Source organism: Muscardinus avellanarius (assembly GCF_963383645.1).
Source record: "Muscardinus avellanarius genome assembly, chromosome: 8".
In the NCBI taxonomy this organism is placed as follows: domain Eukaryota; kingdom Metazoa; phylum Chordata; class Mammalia; order Rodentia; family Gliridae; genus Muscardinus; species Muscardinus avellanarius.
Genome location: NC_137794.1, coordinates 4,150,728 through 4,167,814, shown reverse-complemented (window position 1 = coordinate 4,167,814; position 17,087 = coordinate 4,150,728). Strand labels below are relative to the sequence as shown.

The 17,087-nt window shown below is 43.2% G+C and overlaps 1 protein-coding gene across 1 annotated transcript in view; it reads right to left on the bottom strand.

Annotated features, from left to right (window-relative positions):
• Positions 1–17,087, bottom strand: part of CDC5L (cell division cycle 5 like) — a gene marked incomplete at both ends in the record, with an annotated part of 47,515 nt that overhangs the window by 23,137 nt on the left and 7,291 nt on the right. Inside the window, 4 exons of the mRNA XM_080700265.1 lie at positions 6,536–6,724; positions 8,775–8,919; positions 11,692–11,910; positions 15,759–15,858. Coding sequence (XP_080556391.1) covers positions 6,536–6,724; positions 8,775–8,919; positions 11,692–11,910; positions 15,759–15,858 — 653 coding nt within the window. The remainder of the gene's footprint in view (positions 1–6,535; positions 6,725–8,774; positions 8,920–11,691; positions 11,911–15,758; positions 15,859–17,087) is intronic.

Below are 17,087 nucleotides of genomic sequence, written 5' to 3'. Positions count from 1 at the left end.
ATATTTTATTTGGAAACAGGGTCTCACTAAATTGCTGAGAGCCTCACTAAATAGCTGAGGCTGGCTTCGAAACCGTGCGATCCTCCTGTTTCAGCCTCCCAAAAGCGGGGATTACAAGCGTGCGCCACCACGCCCGGCTCACATATTTTCTTAGTGAAAACCAAGAAAGGAAAATGAGTACCAGGCTACGGCAGGTCTCAGTGCTTCTGTTCGCCTATCCACCTTATAAACCACATCAGAAGTTCTGGAATAGTTCTACATGTCAAGGTGCTGTTGTGCCTCACACAGGAGGCCAGCATCAGCCCAAACCTCTCCTGTTGCCTGCGTCCTACCACTTACATCAGAGCACTAAGAACTGACGTCTCGATGTGAGCTGAGCCAATGTCAGGACACCAGCGTTAGTCTGGCGTCATCGCTGATTCTTGATCCGTCTTCACTGGCCCTTCCGACTGTGTCTCCTACGGTAGGTAAGTACTCCCAAGCGCCCCGCTTACTCCACAGACTCAGGCAGTGAGGCTCCTTTCAGTCCCCGCGGCCCTCCTCAGGCAGAAGCGGCTGTGCTCTGTAGTCCCTCCTCCAGCACCCGCCCTCACCATCTGGGCACCTATACCTCTCCTGAGCACCAGCTCAGGGCCTGTGGCAGACTTTACTTTTCAAAGGTGGTCACAACCGTCTCTCTCACACCAAATGTTCAAGCCAACCTCAATACTACATCCATCAAAAGGTAGATCAGCCAGGTGTGGTGGCACACACCTGTAACTGCAGTACTTGGGAGGCTGAAACAGGAAGACTGCAGGTTCAAGGACCACCTCAGCAAGCAGTGCGACTCATCAATCTATCAAGACCATTTCAAAATAAAACTACAATAGGGCTGGGGGCACATAACTGAGATGTAGAATGCCTCTAGGTTCAATCCCAGGTATGTGTACACACACACACACACACACACACACACACACACACACACACACAGTGGAGTCTATACCCCCCAGATAGATGGCCTTGAGAATCTCCTATAACCAAGAGAATATAGCCAAGGAGTCACAGCTTGGCTTCCAAGGCTGGTTTAAAATAAATGATTCTGCTTCGACCATACTCTCTACAGCACTCACACTGGAACCCTGACCCACCAACCATGCCTGAAGCTCAACAACCCTAAGGCCACGAGCTGACAGAAAGCCCAAGCCAGGTTCCCCCGCATCCTGCATCCTCGAGTGCCTCCAACAGCGACCACACACGGGAGACCCGCCCGGTCACCTCACTTCCGAGACTCGTGGCTGAAGCCCTGGGTATCCTGGGCCACTTTTTTCTTCATGCCTGTGCAAATTCCTGACCCACGGAAATCATGATCATAAGAAAACATATTAGGCCACTAAGTTTTGAGGTTAAAAAAAATAATAAACTATATTATGTACTTATTCACAAGAAAGAACCTCAAGTTTCATATTATCAAAGTCCTACGTGTATTCTTTTTGCTATTCTAAAAACCATTTCCTGGGAAGAAATTTATGAGGCCTTCGAACCTAGTACCCGGGAGGCTGAGACAAGGATCACAGGTTCTAGGCCAGCGTGCAATAATGAAACCATTTCAAAGTGGGAAAAGAGTCAGGCCTCCAGAAAAGCCAGTGTCAAGGAGCCACGCCACATACCAGGACGTCCCCATCAGCTGGGAGCTGCCGCCACCCACTGGCTGCTGGCAAAGAGCCAAAGGACCACAGCCATCTGAGAAAACAAGTGATACGAAGAGCGAGGCCCCGCGCCCTCGGCCCCACAGCCCTCCTGCCCAGCGCCAGGCTTCCCTCTGCGCGCCGACTCTTGATAACACCCTCCAACTCTCCTTTTCAGAACTTTCTTCCCCAGCTTTCCCTACAAGTATGTAGGTCCAATTCCTCTAAAGAATACCTAATTCTGTGACATTCGCGGTGGTTCTACTCCCCTAGTGGAACCCTCACTGACTGCAGGACTTGATCAGAGGAGACGAAGAGAGCAGTAAAACTCATGTCCACAGCGACCACAACAGCAGCACAGGTGCCACCTGTATCACACACAGAACAGACTTAACCAACCAGCAAATGCTCATGAAAGAGAGACTAACTTATCAAATGTCTGCATTAAAATAGTATATATTTTACCAGTGAACTAGACAAAATTCTTAAATTCTCTCAGTCCGTTTTAGAGGTCCCAAAGACCACTTTCAATACCTGACTGTGGCAAAGGCTGCTGTCTCCAGAATCTTTCTCTCCTTCCACAGCAATACAGGCCTCAAATTTAACCAGGCATTTGGTTGCCCGAAACAGAGCTACATGTTCCAGTCACTAGGAGCAGCTTACCTAAGTTCTGGCCAGTGAAAGAGAAATAGAAATGATGCAAAAGATGAGTTCTTAAAAAGAGAGACAGTGATAACGGCCATGGTGGCACACACCTGTAATCCCAGTACTTGAGAAGCAGAGACAGGAGGACCACAGGTTCAAGGACAGTCTCAGCTACTTAATGAAGCCCTCTGCAACTTAGTGAGGCCCTGTTTCGAAAGAAAAAAAAAAAAAACATGGTCTAAAGCCAGGCGTGGTAGCCTATGCTTGCCATCCCAGCATTCCGGAAGGCTGAGACCCGAGGATCAAGGTTCACAGACAGCCTCAACTACTTAGTGAGGCCCTCCACAATTTAGTGAGACCCACTTCAAAATAAAGAATAAAAAAATAGGACAAGGGGTGTAGCTCGGAGGTCGAATGCCTCTGGGTTCTATCCCCAGACCAGCAAAAATTAAAAAAAGAAAAGAAAAGAAAAGAAAAGATGATCTATTCATGCAATGGAATACTAGTCAGCAGTAGAAAAGGAGGGATTGCTGATATGTTACAATATGGATAAACCTTGAAAACATCATGCCAAGTAGAAGAAGCCCATCACCAAAGAGCACCCTGAACACCAAGCTCCTTTGAAAAAGTCAAACTTTTTCAGAAACAGAAAGTAAATCAGTGGTTACCAGAGGCTAATGGATGGGAGAAGTAGAGATGTTAGCCAAAGAACACAAAATTTCAGACCAAAGTAAGGTCTAGAAACCTGGTTGTACATCATGGTGACTACACTGAATAATTTGAAAATTTCTAAGTGGATTTTAGTCACGTGGTGCCAAATGCCTGTAATCTCAGGTATGTGGGAGGTCGAAGCAGGAGAGACTGCAAGTTGAGGTGAGCCTGGACAATTTAGTGAGATCATGTCTTTTCATTAAAAACAAAAAGGGCTGGGGATGTCGCTCAGTGGTAGAACATCACTAAATTCAATGCCCAGTACTCCGAAAAACAAAGGGAAGTAGATTTAAGTACTCTCAGAGCCAAGTAAGTGGTGCACGCGTGTAACCCCAGTACCTGGGAGGCTGAGACATGAGGAACACAGGTACTTAGTGAGACTCTGCAACTCAGTGAGACCCTGTTTAAAAAATAAATAAATAAATAAATAAGAGCTGGGCGTGGTGGTGCACGCTTGTTAATCCCAGGACTTGGGAAACTGAGACAGGAGGATCACACAGGTTCGAAGCCAGCCTCAGCTACTTAGTGAGGCTCTCAGCAACTTAGTGAGACCTTGTTTCCAAATAAAATATAAAAATAGGTCTGAGAGTGTATTTCAAGAGGTAAAAAGCCCCTGGGTTCCATCCCCAGTACCACAAAAAAATAAAACAGGGCTGAGGTTGTAGCTCAAAGGCAGAATGTCCCAGGGTTCAATCCCAGTGCCATACACACACACACACACACACACACACACACACACACACACAGTGTTCTCAAACAAAAAAATGGGTAAGGTAATGCATGTTAAATAGCTTAATTCAACCATCCCACAATGTATGTATGTATCAAAATGTCATATACTATAAATACAATTTTAACTTACCAATGAAAAGTTTTTAATTTTTAAAAATTCCACCTCCCACAGCCCTTTCTCAGTAAGCTATGGAAGCATTAGACGCAGTAACAAGGGAGGGAGGTCAAAGAACCAAGGATTTCCTACAGTGCCAAGGTCAAAGACGAGCCCTGGGCGGAACCAAGGACTTCCTACAGTGCCAGGGTCAAAGACAGGAGCCCAGAGCAGGACCAAGGACTTCCTACAGTGCCAGGGTCAAAGACAGGAACCCTGAGCAGGACCAAGGACTTCCTACAGTGCCAAGGTCAAAGACAGGAGCCCAGAGCAGGACCAAGGACTTCCTAAAGTGCCAAGGTCAAAGACAGGAGCCCTGAGCAGGACCAAGGACTTCCTACAGTGCCAAGGTCAAAGACAGGAGCCCTGAGCGGGACCAAGGACTTCCTACAGTGCCAGGGTCAAAGACAGGAGCCAGGGAGCAGGACCAAGGACTTCCTACAGTGCCAAGGTCAATGACCGGAGCCCAGAGCGGGACCAAGGACTTCTTTCTACAGTGCCAGCGAAGGGAAAGCGAAAGCCCATGCTGTAGAGGCCTGGCGCGTCCACAGTCCTGACCAGACCTTCTGAAGTTCTGAGAAAGGCGTCTTCATGAAACAGAGACCCTTGAGAATTAAAAGTTCTGGACAGCTTTAGCCACTGAACTTCATCATGCTGAGACTGGAAACAAAAAAAGACCGACCCTCTGGCCCCAGGGAGCGCCGAGGAAGCTGAAACTGACTTGTTCTCTAATTCCGCAGTTTGGTTTCTGGCATTTGTTTCTAAAATTGTAACCACTTTTGTAAAACCAGGGAGAAACAATCTAGCTGCTTTTTCCCCCGTTTGATCAAACTAGATAAAAGTAATTTTTCCTTTTTCTATTGTCTGCTTATCTCCTAGGCAGGCGGGCAGCCTTATCTGCCAGCCAGGATCCAGGCAGGTTCCCTGGCTTGACTGCCAGGAACAGAAAGACAAGATCTAGTCAGCCAGAACAGAGGAGGCAGAGAGTGCACAGGTGAAGGCTGAATAAGCTCTAAGTATTCAAGAGCTTTAGCAACCGAATAAAACAAGTATTAACTCCCAAGAAAAAAATACTGCACAGCAGAGTATTGTTATACATTATATACAAATACTACGCGTCTGTGTCATGTAAGTTATAGTTTTTGTCTCAGCGATGAACAATGCTTAAAGATGTATAAATCACAAATATGAAACTAACCAAAATCACATCACTACAATGGCAGCAGGAAGAATCAAAAAGAACAGGTGCATGACAGAGGGGGTGAGAGAGCCAAATGTCCAGATTCTACGTGGGAAACAGTAAATAATAGTCAAGTCGTGAGCATCTTAGCAATAAAAACAAAAACAGGCCGGGCATGGTGGCGCACGCTTGTAATCCCAGCACTTGGGAGGCTGAGACAGGAGGATCGCACAGGCCTGAAGGCAGCCTCAGTTACTTAGTGAGGTTCTCAGCAACTTAGTGAGACCCTGTTTCCAAATAAAGTATAAAATAGGTCTGGGAGTATAGCCCGGAGGTAGAAAGCCTCCAGGTTCCATCCACTGTACCACCAAGAAAAAAAAAAAATATTAGCCGGGCGCTGTAGCACACACTTGTAATTCCAGCATTTGGGAGGCTGAGACTGGAGGATCGCGGTTTGCAGACAGCCTCAGCTACTTAGTGAAGCCCTCTGCAACTGAGACCCGGTTTTCAAAATAAAGAATAAAAAACAGGGCAGGGGGTGTAGCTTGGAGGTCGAATGTCCCTGGGTTTCATCCCCAGACTCGCAGAAAAAAAAATTTTTTAATAAAAATAAAATATAAACAAAGAATTATAACTAGAACTTGTATAGAACCAATAGGGACACAACTTTTTCTTATTAAACCTTACACATCTATTTTATTTTTTAATTAAGACCCTGGAATTCTATTTCTAATAGAGACAAGAAATGAGAATGTAAGAGCGCTAACAGCCTCAACAGTGTTTTTTGGATGTGTAAGCAAAACCTGTCTGGCACAGACACCCTGGGAACACGTGGGGTCTGCACACCCATGCTTGGGGGAGGAGAGGGGAGAAGTGCAGCAGGTGTACTGTGTCAACCGGGCACAGAAACGCAGGGCAGGGGGTAAAAACCACCCACTACACGTCTCATACCTTCCTAGGATGATGAGGCAACAGGAAAATTAAAATCGTGTGCTTTACTGTCAGGTAGAAAAGAAAAATGAGAGTGGGAAGATTGGCTTCCACACATTATAAAATAACAAATGCAAGCCGGGTGTGGTGGCGCACGCTTGTAATCCCCGCGCTTGGGAGGCTGAGAAAGGAGGATTGCAAAGGTTTGAAGCCAGCCTCAGCTACTTAGTGAGACCCTGTTTCCAAATAAAGTATAAAATAGGTCTGGGAGTGTACCCCAGAGGTTGAAAGCCCCTGGGTTCTGCCCTCAGTACCACACACAAAAAAAAAAATAATTAATTAGCTAGTTAATGAACACAGAAACAAAACCAACTAATTAGTGCTGTGGAAATGTTCTAGGGCTGTGCATTCAGAACTCAGTTCAAATGCTGACCCTAAAACAAACTTAGGCGCTCCTTCCCGGTCTTCTGAGGACAGCACAGCGAAGGCTGGCTCTGGGCGCGTGCTACCCCTTACCTGCAGAATCCTATCCTGGGAGGCTGGCGTCCTTGGTGTTCTAAGAGCGATGCTGCTGTTGGTGACGTTGTACTCGGATAAAAGAGTGCTGGAAGCAGAGTTGGTTATGCCAGACTCCTCGGCAGTCTGCCGTGCAATTTCACTTGCTTGACCCACTTTCACAACTTCCTGGAGCTCTGCATCTGAAATCTAAAAGGACACAATTATCATGGTAGGTGACAATTTAGCTGAGAAGCGAACTTAAAATACTCCCCAAAGACGAATCTGCTGCAGCTGTGTGGTAAGCACGCGTGTGCACTGTTCTACTTTTTGTGGCTTTTAAATTTCCATTATAATTTTTTCTGATACTAGGGATGGAATTTGGGCATTCTACATCCAAGGTACACCCCCAGGCCTACTTTTCTGTTTTTTGCTTTTGTTTGTTTGTTTTGCAGTATTTAGAATTGAACTCAGCGTAATTCTACCTCCAAGCTACACACATCTAGCCCTACTTTATTTTTATTTTGGAACAGAGTCTTGATGGGAATCTCACTACTTGCAGAGGCTGGCCTGGAACCTGCCTCCGCCTGTCTCAGCCTTCCAAAACTTGAATTACAGACATGTGCCATCATGCCCTGCTTTATTTTCTCTTTTGAAACAATGTCTCACTAGGTTGCTGAGGGTCTTGCTAAACTGCTGGGGGCAGGTCTCTAAACCTGAGATCTTCCTGTCTCAGATTCCCAAGTCCTGGGATTACAGGTGTGTGCTACCATGCCTGGCCATTATAATAATTTTAAAAGCCTTTCATATATACTGTGGGAAAGGAAATTCACATATGAAACAAAGCTACAGTGGCTTTATTCCCATGCTGAAATTCTTTCAAACCAATGTACTCATGTACCAAGAACATAAAATGCGTTTATACGAAACTATCACTATGGAAAGAAATAAGTCTGAAAAACAAATAAAATAAAATATCACAGAGAGTCCACTGAAGCACAGATGCCTAAAAAAATCTAAAGATGTTAGCTCAGTAATTTTACCAACAACTTAATTAAAATATTTAATTTTACCAAAAGAAGTGATTCTAAGAAATATTAAGGGAAAAAAGCTACGGGCAAAATTCAATTAGGAAATATTTACAAGTGTGGGGGTACACTTTTCATCCCAGAATTTGGGGGCTGAGACAGGAGGATCCGGGTTCGCGGCCAGCCTCAGCTGCTTAGCTAGGCCCTCTGCAACTCAGGGAGACCTGGTTTCAAAAATAAATAAAACATAAGGCTGGAGGTGTCGTTTGGAGATAGAATGCCACGGTACCATCTCAGTACCAAAAAAAAACGGAAGGAAGGAAGGAAGGAAGGAGAAAGGGAAGGGAAGGGAAGGGAAGGGGAGGATGGATGGATGGATGGATGACTACTAAAAACAGCAGCACATGACAAAACTCACTTATGCTCACGCCCACATCGTGTTCCTGAGTCTTGTGCTGGTGCAGCCAATGCACTCGGGGGAGGACGCTCTCGGGGCTGCTGTGTCCTTTCCTCGGCCCACTACACCTGTCCAATTCTACAGGCTGCACTACTCAAGAGAACGAGAGGCTACCCAGAGCTCCCATGTCCCTGCTCATCCATGAGTCAGAGGACCAGTATCTCTTTCTCCACAACTCTCACACTGACCTTCACTGCTGTTATCCCAACACAGAGAAGCGTGGCCTAACAAAGCGCTCGCTGGAGCCCCCCCTCCCCCAGCAGGCCGCACCTGCCCACGGGGGATGCCCGGAGCCACCCTGCTGGAGTCCAGAAGTGTTAACAATACTTACTACACGGCAGGGCCGCTTAAAATGTGTATCATTTACACAAAAAGCAGTGCTCATTAGGCATACTATAGCACAGTGATTCTTTTTTTTTCTGGTACTGGGGGCAGAACACAGAGGCTTTCTACCTCCAGGCTATACTCCCAGACCTATTTTATATTATTTATTTGGAAACAGAGTCTCACTAAGTTGCTGAGAGCCTCACTCAGTAGCTGAGGCTGGCTTCGAACCTGTGCGATCCTCCTGTCTCAGCCTCCCAAGCGCTGGGATTACAAGCGTGCGCCACCACGCCCGGCTCAGTGATTTTTTTTTTAAGTGTGGCTCACCCATCACAATGTCAGTTTCTTGAGAGTACTCAGCACAAGCCTGATACACAGGCCCTTAAACACTTTCTGAATAAATGAAATAAGCATATAAATCCATGACAGAAACACGCTTTTAGAAGATTACCTGAGGGGCAGGGAGAACTAGCTTGCTTCTCTTTTTAGTAAACTCGGAGACTCCGCTCGTCTGAAGGATGGCTGACGGCAAGTCGGACTCCTTTTTCCTCTTCAAATGCTGCTTGTCTTTCTTCCTGTCTCTTCCTTCTTTTTCACTACCATGGATTAAGGCAGAGAAGATATTTAAGTCACACTTAGGCAAAAACATTAAAAGCCATATAAATATTCATACCCTTTGAACAATCTCATTTAAAAAAAAAACCTTGAAAAAGCAAAAATAATAGATATTAAGCTCTTGGTACATTCACAAATGAAAACAGAATAAGATTATTAAGAAAATGGGATGGATTAATTTCAGTATGAAAAATTTAAATATAGCTAAAGATTACAATAAGCAGTCTTTTGACATTAAATACAACGTCAAAAGAAAAACAATTCCTAGACTGTGATTGTGTCCACACAGAAGTGTGCATGCACACAGGAAAAGAAAGAAGCTGAGGGTGCAAAGCAAGAAAGAAGCGTGCGAAGGAGGGGCAAACACACAGTGGATCCTTAAAGCGCCTAACGCTGTTGAGAAATGGCCACGACTGTACAACTTCTCAATTTTGAAGGGTATCTCAGCACTGACAGACGACACCCAAGGATGCTGGAGGCCGGGAGCCAGCTCAAAGCAGTCTCCAGGAATAACTCCCGCTCCCTCCACTTATGGTTCCTTCCCCAGCTCATCTACTCTTTCCAAAAGATTAGTTTTCCCCTTTAATTTGTTTGCAGAGCCCACCTAAGCAAGACCTACTCTGAAAAGTAAAATGGAGTGCACTAGGGAAGCCCTGCTTTACAGGGCTAGGGCCTGCTTAGCAGACTTCCATGTCAACAGAAACAGCAGACCAACACAGTAAGAAATTCCTGTACAATCATAAAATGCTCCCTACAATATGCAGGCTTAAAGAAACCTTAAAATCTTCTACAAATAGCCGGGCGTGGTGGCGCACGCTGGTCATGCCAGCATCCAGGAGGCTGAGACCGGAGATCGAGGTTCGCGGACAGCCTCAGCTACTTAGTGAGGCCCTCTGCAACTCAGTGAGACCCAGTATTCAAAATAAAAAAGAATAAAAAAATATAGCAGGGGCTGTAGCTTGGAGGTAGAATGCCCCTGGGTTCCATCCCCAGACCCGCCAAAAAAAAAAAGAAAAAAATCTCTACGAATAGGCAAAATCTCCTCTATGCTGGGACATACGCATTCCTAAGCATACTACCTAGCCCATCGAGTGAGAAAAGATTGAAGAAATTATTGGTAATTTTTATCTTTTAATTTCATATTAAAAATGGGACAAAATTTACTAAAAAAAAAAAAACCAGACTAGATTTTAACAGATATTTTCTGGTCATTAGTAAAACATCTAACTTGTTCATAAATACACATAAATGTTAAGATGTGATTTAGTGAGCAAAAGGTCCACTAAGATCCAAGCACTATCCAATTAGATGGGGAAATAAGAAGCTTCCACGACAAAGAAACTGAAGGAATTTATGTCTTCAAAACCAGCGCTAGAGAAAATACTCAAAGAGATTAACTACAAAGAAGAAATAGGTAACACACACCAGAACCAGAGAAACAAGATTTTCCATCCAACAGACAACTAAGATTGGTTATCTGTGGAGATTCATTATTTATGTTAGTCTTTTACCTATATCTAAACTGTATTGTTTGCTTTTATTGTTGCTAATTTTTAGGATTTCTAGTTGGAATATTAATATACCTTCAGATATAGCATTTGGAAATATTTTATCCCATTCTATCAGTAACTTTTAACTCTGTTTACATTGTCTTTGGATATACATTTTTTTTTTTTTATGGAGTTTGTTTACCCTTCTGTTGCCTGTGCCACTGAAATCATATCCAAGAAATCATGGCCAATTTCAATGTTGTGAGGTTATATGACCCAGATTTTCTTCTAAAAGTTTATAGTCTTTAAGATTTATATTTAGGTCTTTTATCTATTTTGAGTTAATGTTTGTATATGGTGTTAGGTAAGGGTCCAATTTTATTCTTTTTCATGTTAATTATTATTTTTCAACAATATTTAGTTAAAAGATTATTATTTCCTCCACCAAATGTTCGTGGAAACCTTGTCAAAAATAACTTGACAATATATGGAAGAATCTATCTCTAGGCTTTTATTTAACTCCAATGGTTTATATATCTGCCTTTAGAACAGTACTACACTGTTTCAATTATTGTAGCTTTATCTGGTTTGAAATCAGAAAATATACATCTTCTAGCTTTGTTCTTTTTCGAGATCGTTTTGGGTATCTAGAGTCCATATTCCATATTAGGATAGATTTTCTCTGAAAAATAAATAAATAAATGTATGATAGTTTCACCTAAAACAAAAAAGAAAAAAACATTCTCTGGTAAGAAAGAAAGCAAAAAGAAATAATGAAATGTTATCTTTAAGTCATCAAAAGCTTGGTGTCAGACAAATGAAACTGTTATGTGAGATTATCACTGTTAATTTTGGATAAATTGCTATAATACTAGATGTCAACCACTAAGCCAAGCATGGGAAGGAGGGATGGGAAGGGAACAGGGTGGGGATCGGGTAGGGGCTAACTGGGCGATGTGTGCATGTATGTCTACACAAGATTTTTTTTCTTATCCCATTATGATGTTTGACTACAGTGCACCAATAAAAAAAAACAAAAGAAAAAAAAAAAGAGCCAAGCACTCAAAATTCAAGAAATGCACTCAACAGTCTGTGCCAAACCGGGACAGAGGGGCATGGCTGAAAAGTGAAGCCCTGAAGTAAATAAAGGCACCAATGGGCCGGAGTGTGCTAACCTACAAGCCTTTGGTTCTGGCAGGGACAATACTTACCTTCACAGAGCGCCCTCGACACCTCTCTATTTCCAAACTAAGAGACACTTACGACCTCAGGTCCCCGTCGAGGTCCTGCTGTCTCAGTCTCCTGAAGTCTGCAGCAAGGGCCTGGCAGTCTTCCTCAGAAGTATCATAAAAACCAAGGGCGGGCTTCTTTTCAAACGGGATCTCGGCATTATAATCAACCCCTCTCTTCTTTTTTCTTTTCTTCTGAATTTCGATGCCAGCCGCTCGAAGTTCTCTTCTTTTCTGAAGGGCAGCAAGACGCCTAAGGAAAGAGAATGCAGAATCACCTTGAAAATTACACAGGAATGGACTAACCCAACAGTGTTGAGAAAACCACCCAGCTATTTGGGGAAGAAATATTTAAACCCTCATCTCACAACATTCACCAGAATATATTTGTTTGTTTGCTGGCACTAAGGATTGAACCCAGGAGCTACACCCAAGCCTTTTTGTTTTTAAACAGGGTCTCACTAAGCTGCTGAGGGCCTTGCTAAGTGCTAGGGCTGACCCTGAGCCTGTGACCCTCCTGCCTCCGCCCCCCAAGTACTGGGAGCGTGGGCACGCACTTGCATGTCCAGATGAAAAATTCCAGTTTTCACATTTATAAGTACACATACAGCCGGGTGTGTTGGCACACGCCTGCAATCCCCACACCTGGGAGGCTGAGACACAGGAGGAGGATCACACAGGTTCGAAGCCAGCCTCAACTACTTAGTGAGGCTTTCAGCAACTTAAGTGAGACCTTGTTTCCAAATAAAATATAAAATAGGTCTAGGAGTATAGCCTAGAAGATTAAAGCCCCTGGGTTCCACCCTAAGTACTACAAAAAAAAAAAAAACCCTAAAAGTATATATACATAAAGCAAAAAGAAAAACCAGAAAAAATTACAATATGTACCATACCTCTGAATGAAAATGTACTTAACTAAATATAAATTAAATAAATTAAAAAGGAAAAGATAAAACAGGTTTGAGGTTCAAATTTTATTAACATTGTAGCACTATAAAAATCACAAAATAAAAGCCGGGCATGGTGGTGCACACTTGTAATCCCAGCGCTTGGCAAGCGGAAACAGGAGGATCAAGCAGGTTTGAAGCCAGCCTTACTGGCTTAAGAAACTGTTTCCAAAATAAAAATATAAATAGGTCTGGGAGTGTAGTCCAGAGGTAGAAGGGCTTCCAGGAACCCCAGTACCACCAAAAAAAAAAAAAAAAAAGTCATCCCAGCACTTGGGAGACTGAGACTGGAGGATGGCACAGGTTCGAAGCCAGACTCAGCTACTTAGTGAGGCTCTCAGCAACTCAGTGAGACCCTGCTTCCAAATAAAGTATAAAATAGGAGTATAGCCCTGAGGTAGAAAAGCCCCTGGGTTCCATCCCCAGTACCACAAATAAATAAATAAATAAATAATAAAAAAAAATAGGGCTAGGGGTATAGCTCGGAGGTCGAATGCCCCTGGGTTTCATCCCCAGACCCGCAAAATAAAATAAAATGTCCAGTTGCCAAGAAAAAAAATATGACAAACTGCAAAGAAACAGAAAGCTGCTGGATGTGGTAGAACATGCCTATAATCTTAGTAACTGGAGGCTGAGACAGGAGGATCACAGATTTGTAGCCAGCCTCAGCAACTTAGCAAGACCTGTTTCAAAATTAAAAATACAAGAGGTCTGGGGTATAGCTCAGAGGCAGAATGCCTCTAGGTTCCATTCCCAGCATCAAAAAAAAAAAAAAAAGAAAAAGAAAAGAAAAAGAAAAAGAAAGTTACAATAAGATTAAAAGCTGACCTCACAGCTCATGTGATTCAATCTTGTATAAATATAGGTGAATTTATGTATATTTAGCATATACCTACATTAAGAAAAAAGCTTGAAGCCAGGCGTGGTGGTGCACGCTTATAATCCCAGCATTTGGGAGGCTGAGACAGGAGAATCGCAACCAACCTCAGCTACTTAGTGAGGCCCTCTGTAACTCAGTGAAACCCTGTTTCAAAATAAAGAGTAAGAAACGAATAGGGGTGTAGCTCAGAGGTAGAATGCCCCTGGGTTCCATCCCCAGTACTAAAAAAAGAAAAGAAAAGAAAAGAAAAGCTTGAAAGGACATATTCCAAAATATCAAAGTAATTTCATTCTTTAACAAAAACAAGCCGGGCATGGTGGCGCACTGCAATCCCAGTACTTGGTAGGCTGACAGAGGAATACAGGCTCAAGGACAGCCTCAGCAACTTTGTGATGCCCTCTGCAACTTATGAGACCCTGTTTCAAAATAAAATAGAGATGGGGTATAGTTCAGAGGTAGAATGGCTCTGGATTCAATCTCAAGTACCACCAAAAAAAAAAAAAAGAAACAGACTTCAAATCACTTTATAAAACCTTTACAACATACTGCTAAGTGAATATAACCACACAATATAGCATTATACGAACAATCTCCCAAAATGAAAATATTACGACTGGAAGGAAAAATGTATTACTTTCACAGTCATTAAAATGCTTTAATTTGTAAGATGGAGCTATAATTTAACATTTAAAGTAAGTAATCCTACATTGTACTTTGCAAACAGGCCAGTTCAACCTGATATAAGATGTCTACATGACACTACTTAAAGTTTGTAAATTAAAAACTGCAAAAATTCATTTAAAGCTAGCCAAACTTGGAGGCTTTTCACATATGCATTTGTTCATAAGCCTAGCCCACTCGCATGGCTAAAAGGCTCAAAAAATTGAGTCCCCAAGCAACCCTGGGCAAAAAAATGGAAAAGTGGATTTTTTTTCTTCAATCTAACATCATTTAACCCTAAATAATGCATAGAATAGAAATGTGACTAATATCGGGTAGAAAAAGTAGTATCTCCTCTTGCTTGTTCATCAACTCAGCCCGGTCATACTCCCATCAAAAGTAACTATTTTAGTGATGCTCAACTATGCCGACACGCCGCCTCAAGCGAGAAATACTCCTCCATCCCGCTATCTGACACTCTGACACCATTACTGGGAAAATCAACAACAGGATGCTGCTCACGAGGTCCAGAAACAGCTCCTGGCCGACCTACGGACCACAAAAGGCACTGTGGCGGCTATGGGGGTTATTCTGATGCCCCAACCCCAAAAGTTGATAAGCTATACAGTTCGGATGGTCTCTTTATCAATTTCATCTGGGTTTCTGGGCCATTAAAATTATTAATCAAAGATTTAACCAAAAGGCAACATGAGGAGAAAGTGAAGAGAGTCTTGGGAAAAAGGCGATGCCTTACGTTTTTTGGAGTGTGTGGTATGGTACTGAGGCTGAACCCAGGAAGCGCCCAGCATCTTTTATTTTGATGCAGTCTCCTACTAAGTTACTGCACGCTGGCCCTGAGCCTGCGATCCTCCTAGCTCAGCCTCCCACGTACTGAAAGATACCTCGCTTTTGTGTGTGTGTGTGTGTGTGTGGTACTGAGGATCGAACCCAGGGGCGTTCTACCTCCAAGCTACACCCCCAGCCCTATTTTTTATTCTTTTATTTTGAAACAGGGTCTCACTGAGTTGTGGAGGGCCTAAGTAGCTGAGGCTGGCTACGAACCTGTGGTCCTCTTGTCTCAGCCTCCCAAGTACTGGAATTATAAGTGTGAGCCTTCCAAGTGTGAGCCCAGATGAGACCTTACTTTTCAAATGTAGATTTCTATGAAAGCCTAAAAATTTTTGGTCCAAAGCTCACTAACTCTATGTTAGCTGAGAATCCTGTTTCTCAGCCAATGCCTGCCCAATACTAACCAAGGACAATAACTAACCAGCAGTCATGAAAACTCACTTGTAAGCTTGTGTGTCCTCTAGACTCCAAGGGGCCACAATCGATGAAGCTTTGCTATGCTAACAGAACAAACACAACACACTGGCCAAACTGCATGTCACTTCTGTCAAGTCTTAAGAAACAATATTTTAAACATGTATTTTTTTTTTCTAAAACTAAAATGGTTAGAATAAAGCGAGATTTTTTTCACGGTAATGAAATTAAGGAATATCGCAAAATGGGAACTGGATAACCCTTCATCAAACAGTGATGCTAAGTCCTGCCGTTTGATGAGGCGTCAGGACACACAGACCGAGTGCTGAACGTGAATGGAGAAAGCCACACCTTGCTTCTTCCAGCTGTTTCTCTCTTGCTTTCCTCTTGGCCTTCTTTCCCTGAGTGTTAGCAAGGCGGGCTCTTGCTTCAGAAAGCATCTCAAGTTCATCTGTAAAAACAAGAAAAACTAAGTTCCTTTCCAACATAAGCAAGGTATGCCCTGCTACTTAAAATGAGAAGGAAAAACACCCCAAATACACTCATTACTGGTGTAGCATAAAGGAAACAGCTTGAATTCTGAAGCCAGACAAACCAAAGTTAAAAACCAAGCCCATCATTACTAGTTATATGACCCTCTAGTCATCTATTTATCTTTCTTGAGTATTTCCCTACAAAATTGGAATAAAAATTCCTACTTCACAGGGATATTGAGAAGAGCTATGTAAATGAAACAGGTACATCATCTAACAGCATCTGGTAACTATACATTACATACAGACTTGAAGTATCATAGCCATAAGTGTCACCAACTAACTGGCACAGTATACTAATTACAAACCCGCCTGTAATCCCAGTCCTTAGGAGACTAAGTCAGGAGGATCGCAGGTTCAAGGACAGCCTCAGCAGTGCAGCCAGACTCTTGGCAACTGAGTAAGACCATTTCAAAATAAAAAATGAAAAAGGGCTGGGGGTGTAGCTCAGAGGCAGACTACCCCTGAGGTTCAAGTTCCAGTACCATACCCCCATGTAATCCCAGTACTTGAGAGTCTGAGGCAGGATCATGGCTAGCCTCAGCAACTTAGTGAAAGCCTGTATCAAATAAAAAGTAGGGCTGGCAGTATACCTTGCAGGTAGAATGCCTCTGGGTTCAATCCCCAGTAGTACCAAAACATTAATTACGAGGGAATTGCTCATCTTCATTAGGTCTATCTCTGCCCCTCAGAACTCTCTCTCCTCCAGTACACTTTCCGTGGCTTCTAGAAGAGTAAGCACCATCACTGATGCCTCAGAACAATTCCTGTAAAAAGGTGTCCAATGAAATGACACAGGAACTTTCCAGATTCCAGGATCACTGTCCTCTCACTACCATACCCCACCCGCAAGAACTACTGATTCAGTATCACCAGGGAAGGTCCTGTTAGCTGTCTTTTTTTTTTTTTTTTTTTTTTTTTGGGTGGATCTGGGGATGGAACTCAGGAGCATTCAACTTCTAAGCTATACCCCCTACCCTATTTTTTATTCTTTATTTTGAAACAGGGTCTCACTAAGTTGCAGAGGACCTCACTAAGTAGCTGAGGCTGTCCACAAACCATGATCCTCCAGTCTCAGCCTCCCAAATGCTGGGATTACAAGTGTGTGCCACCATGCCTGGCTTATCTTTTTTTTTTTTTTAATTCC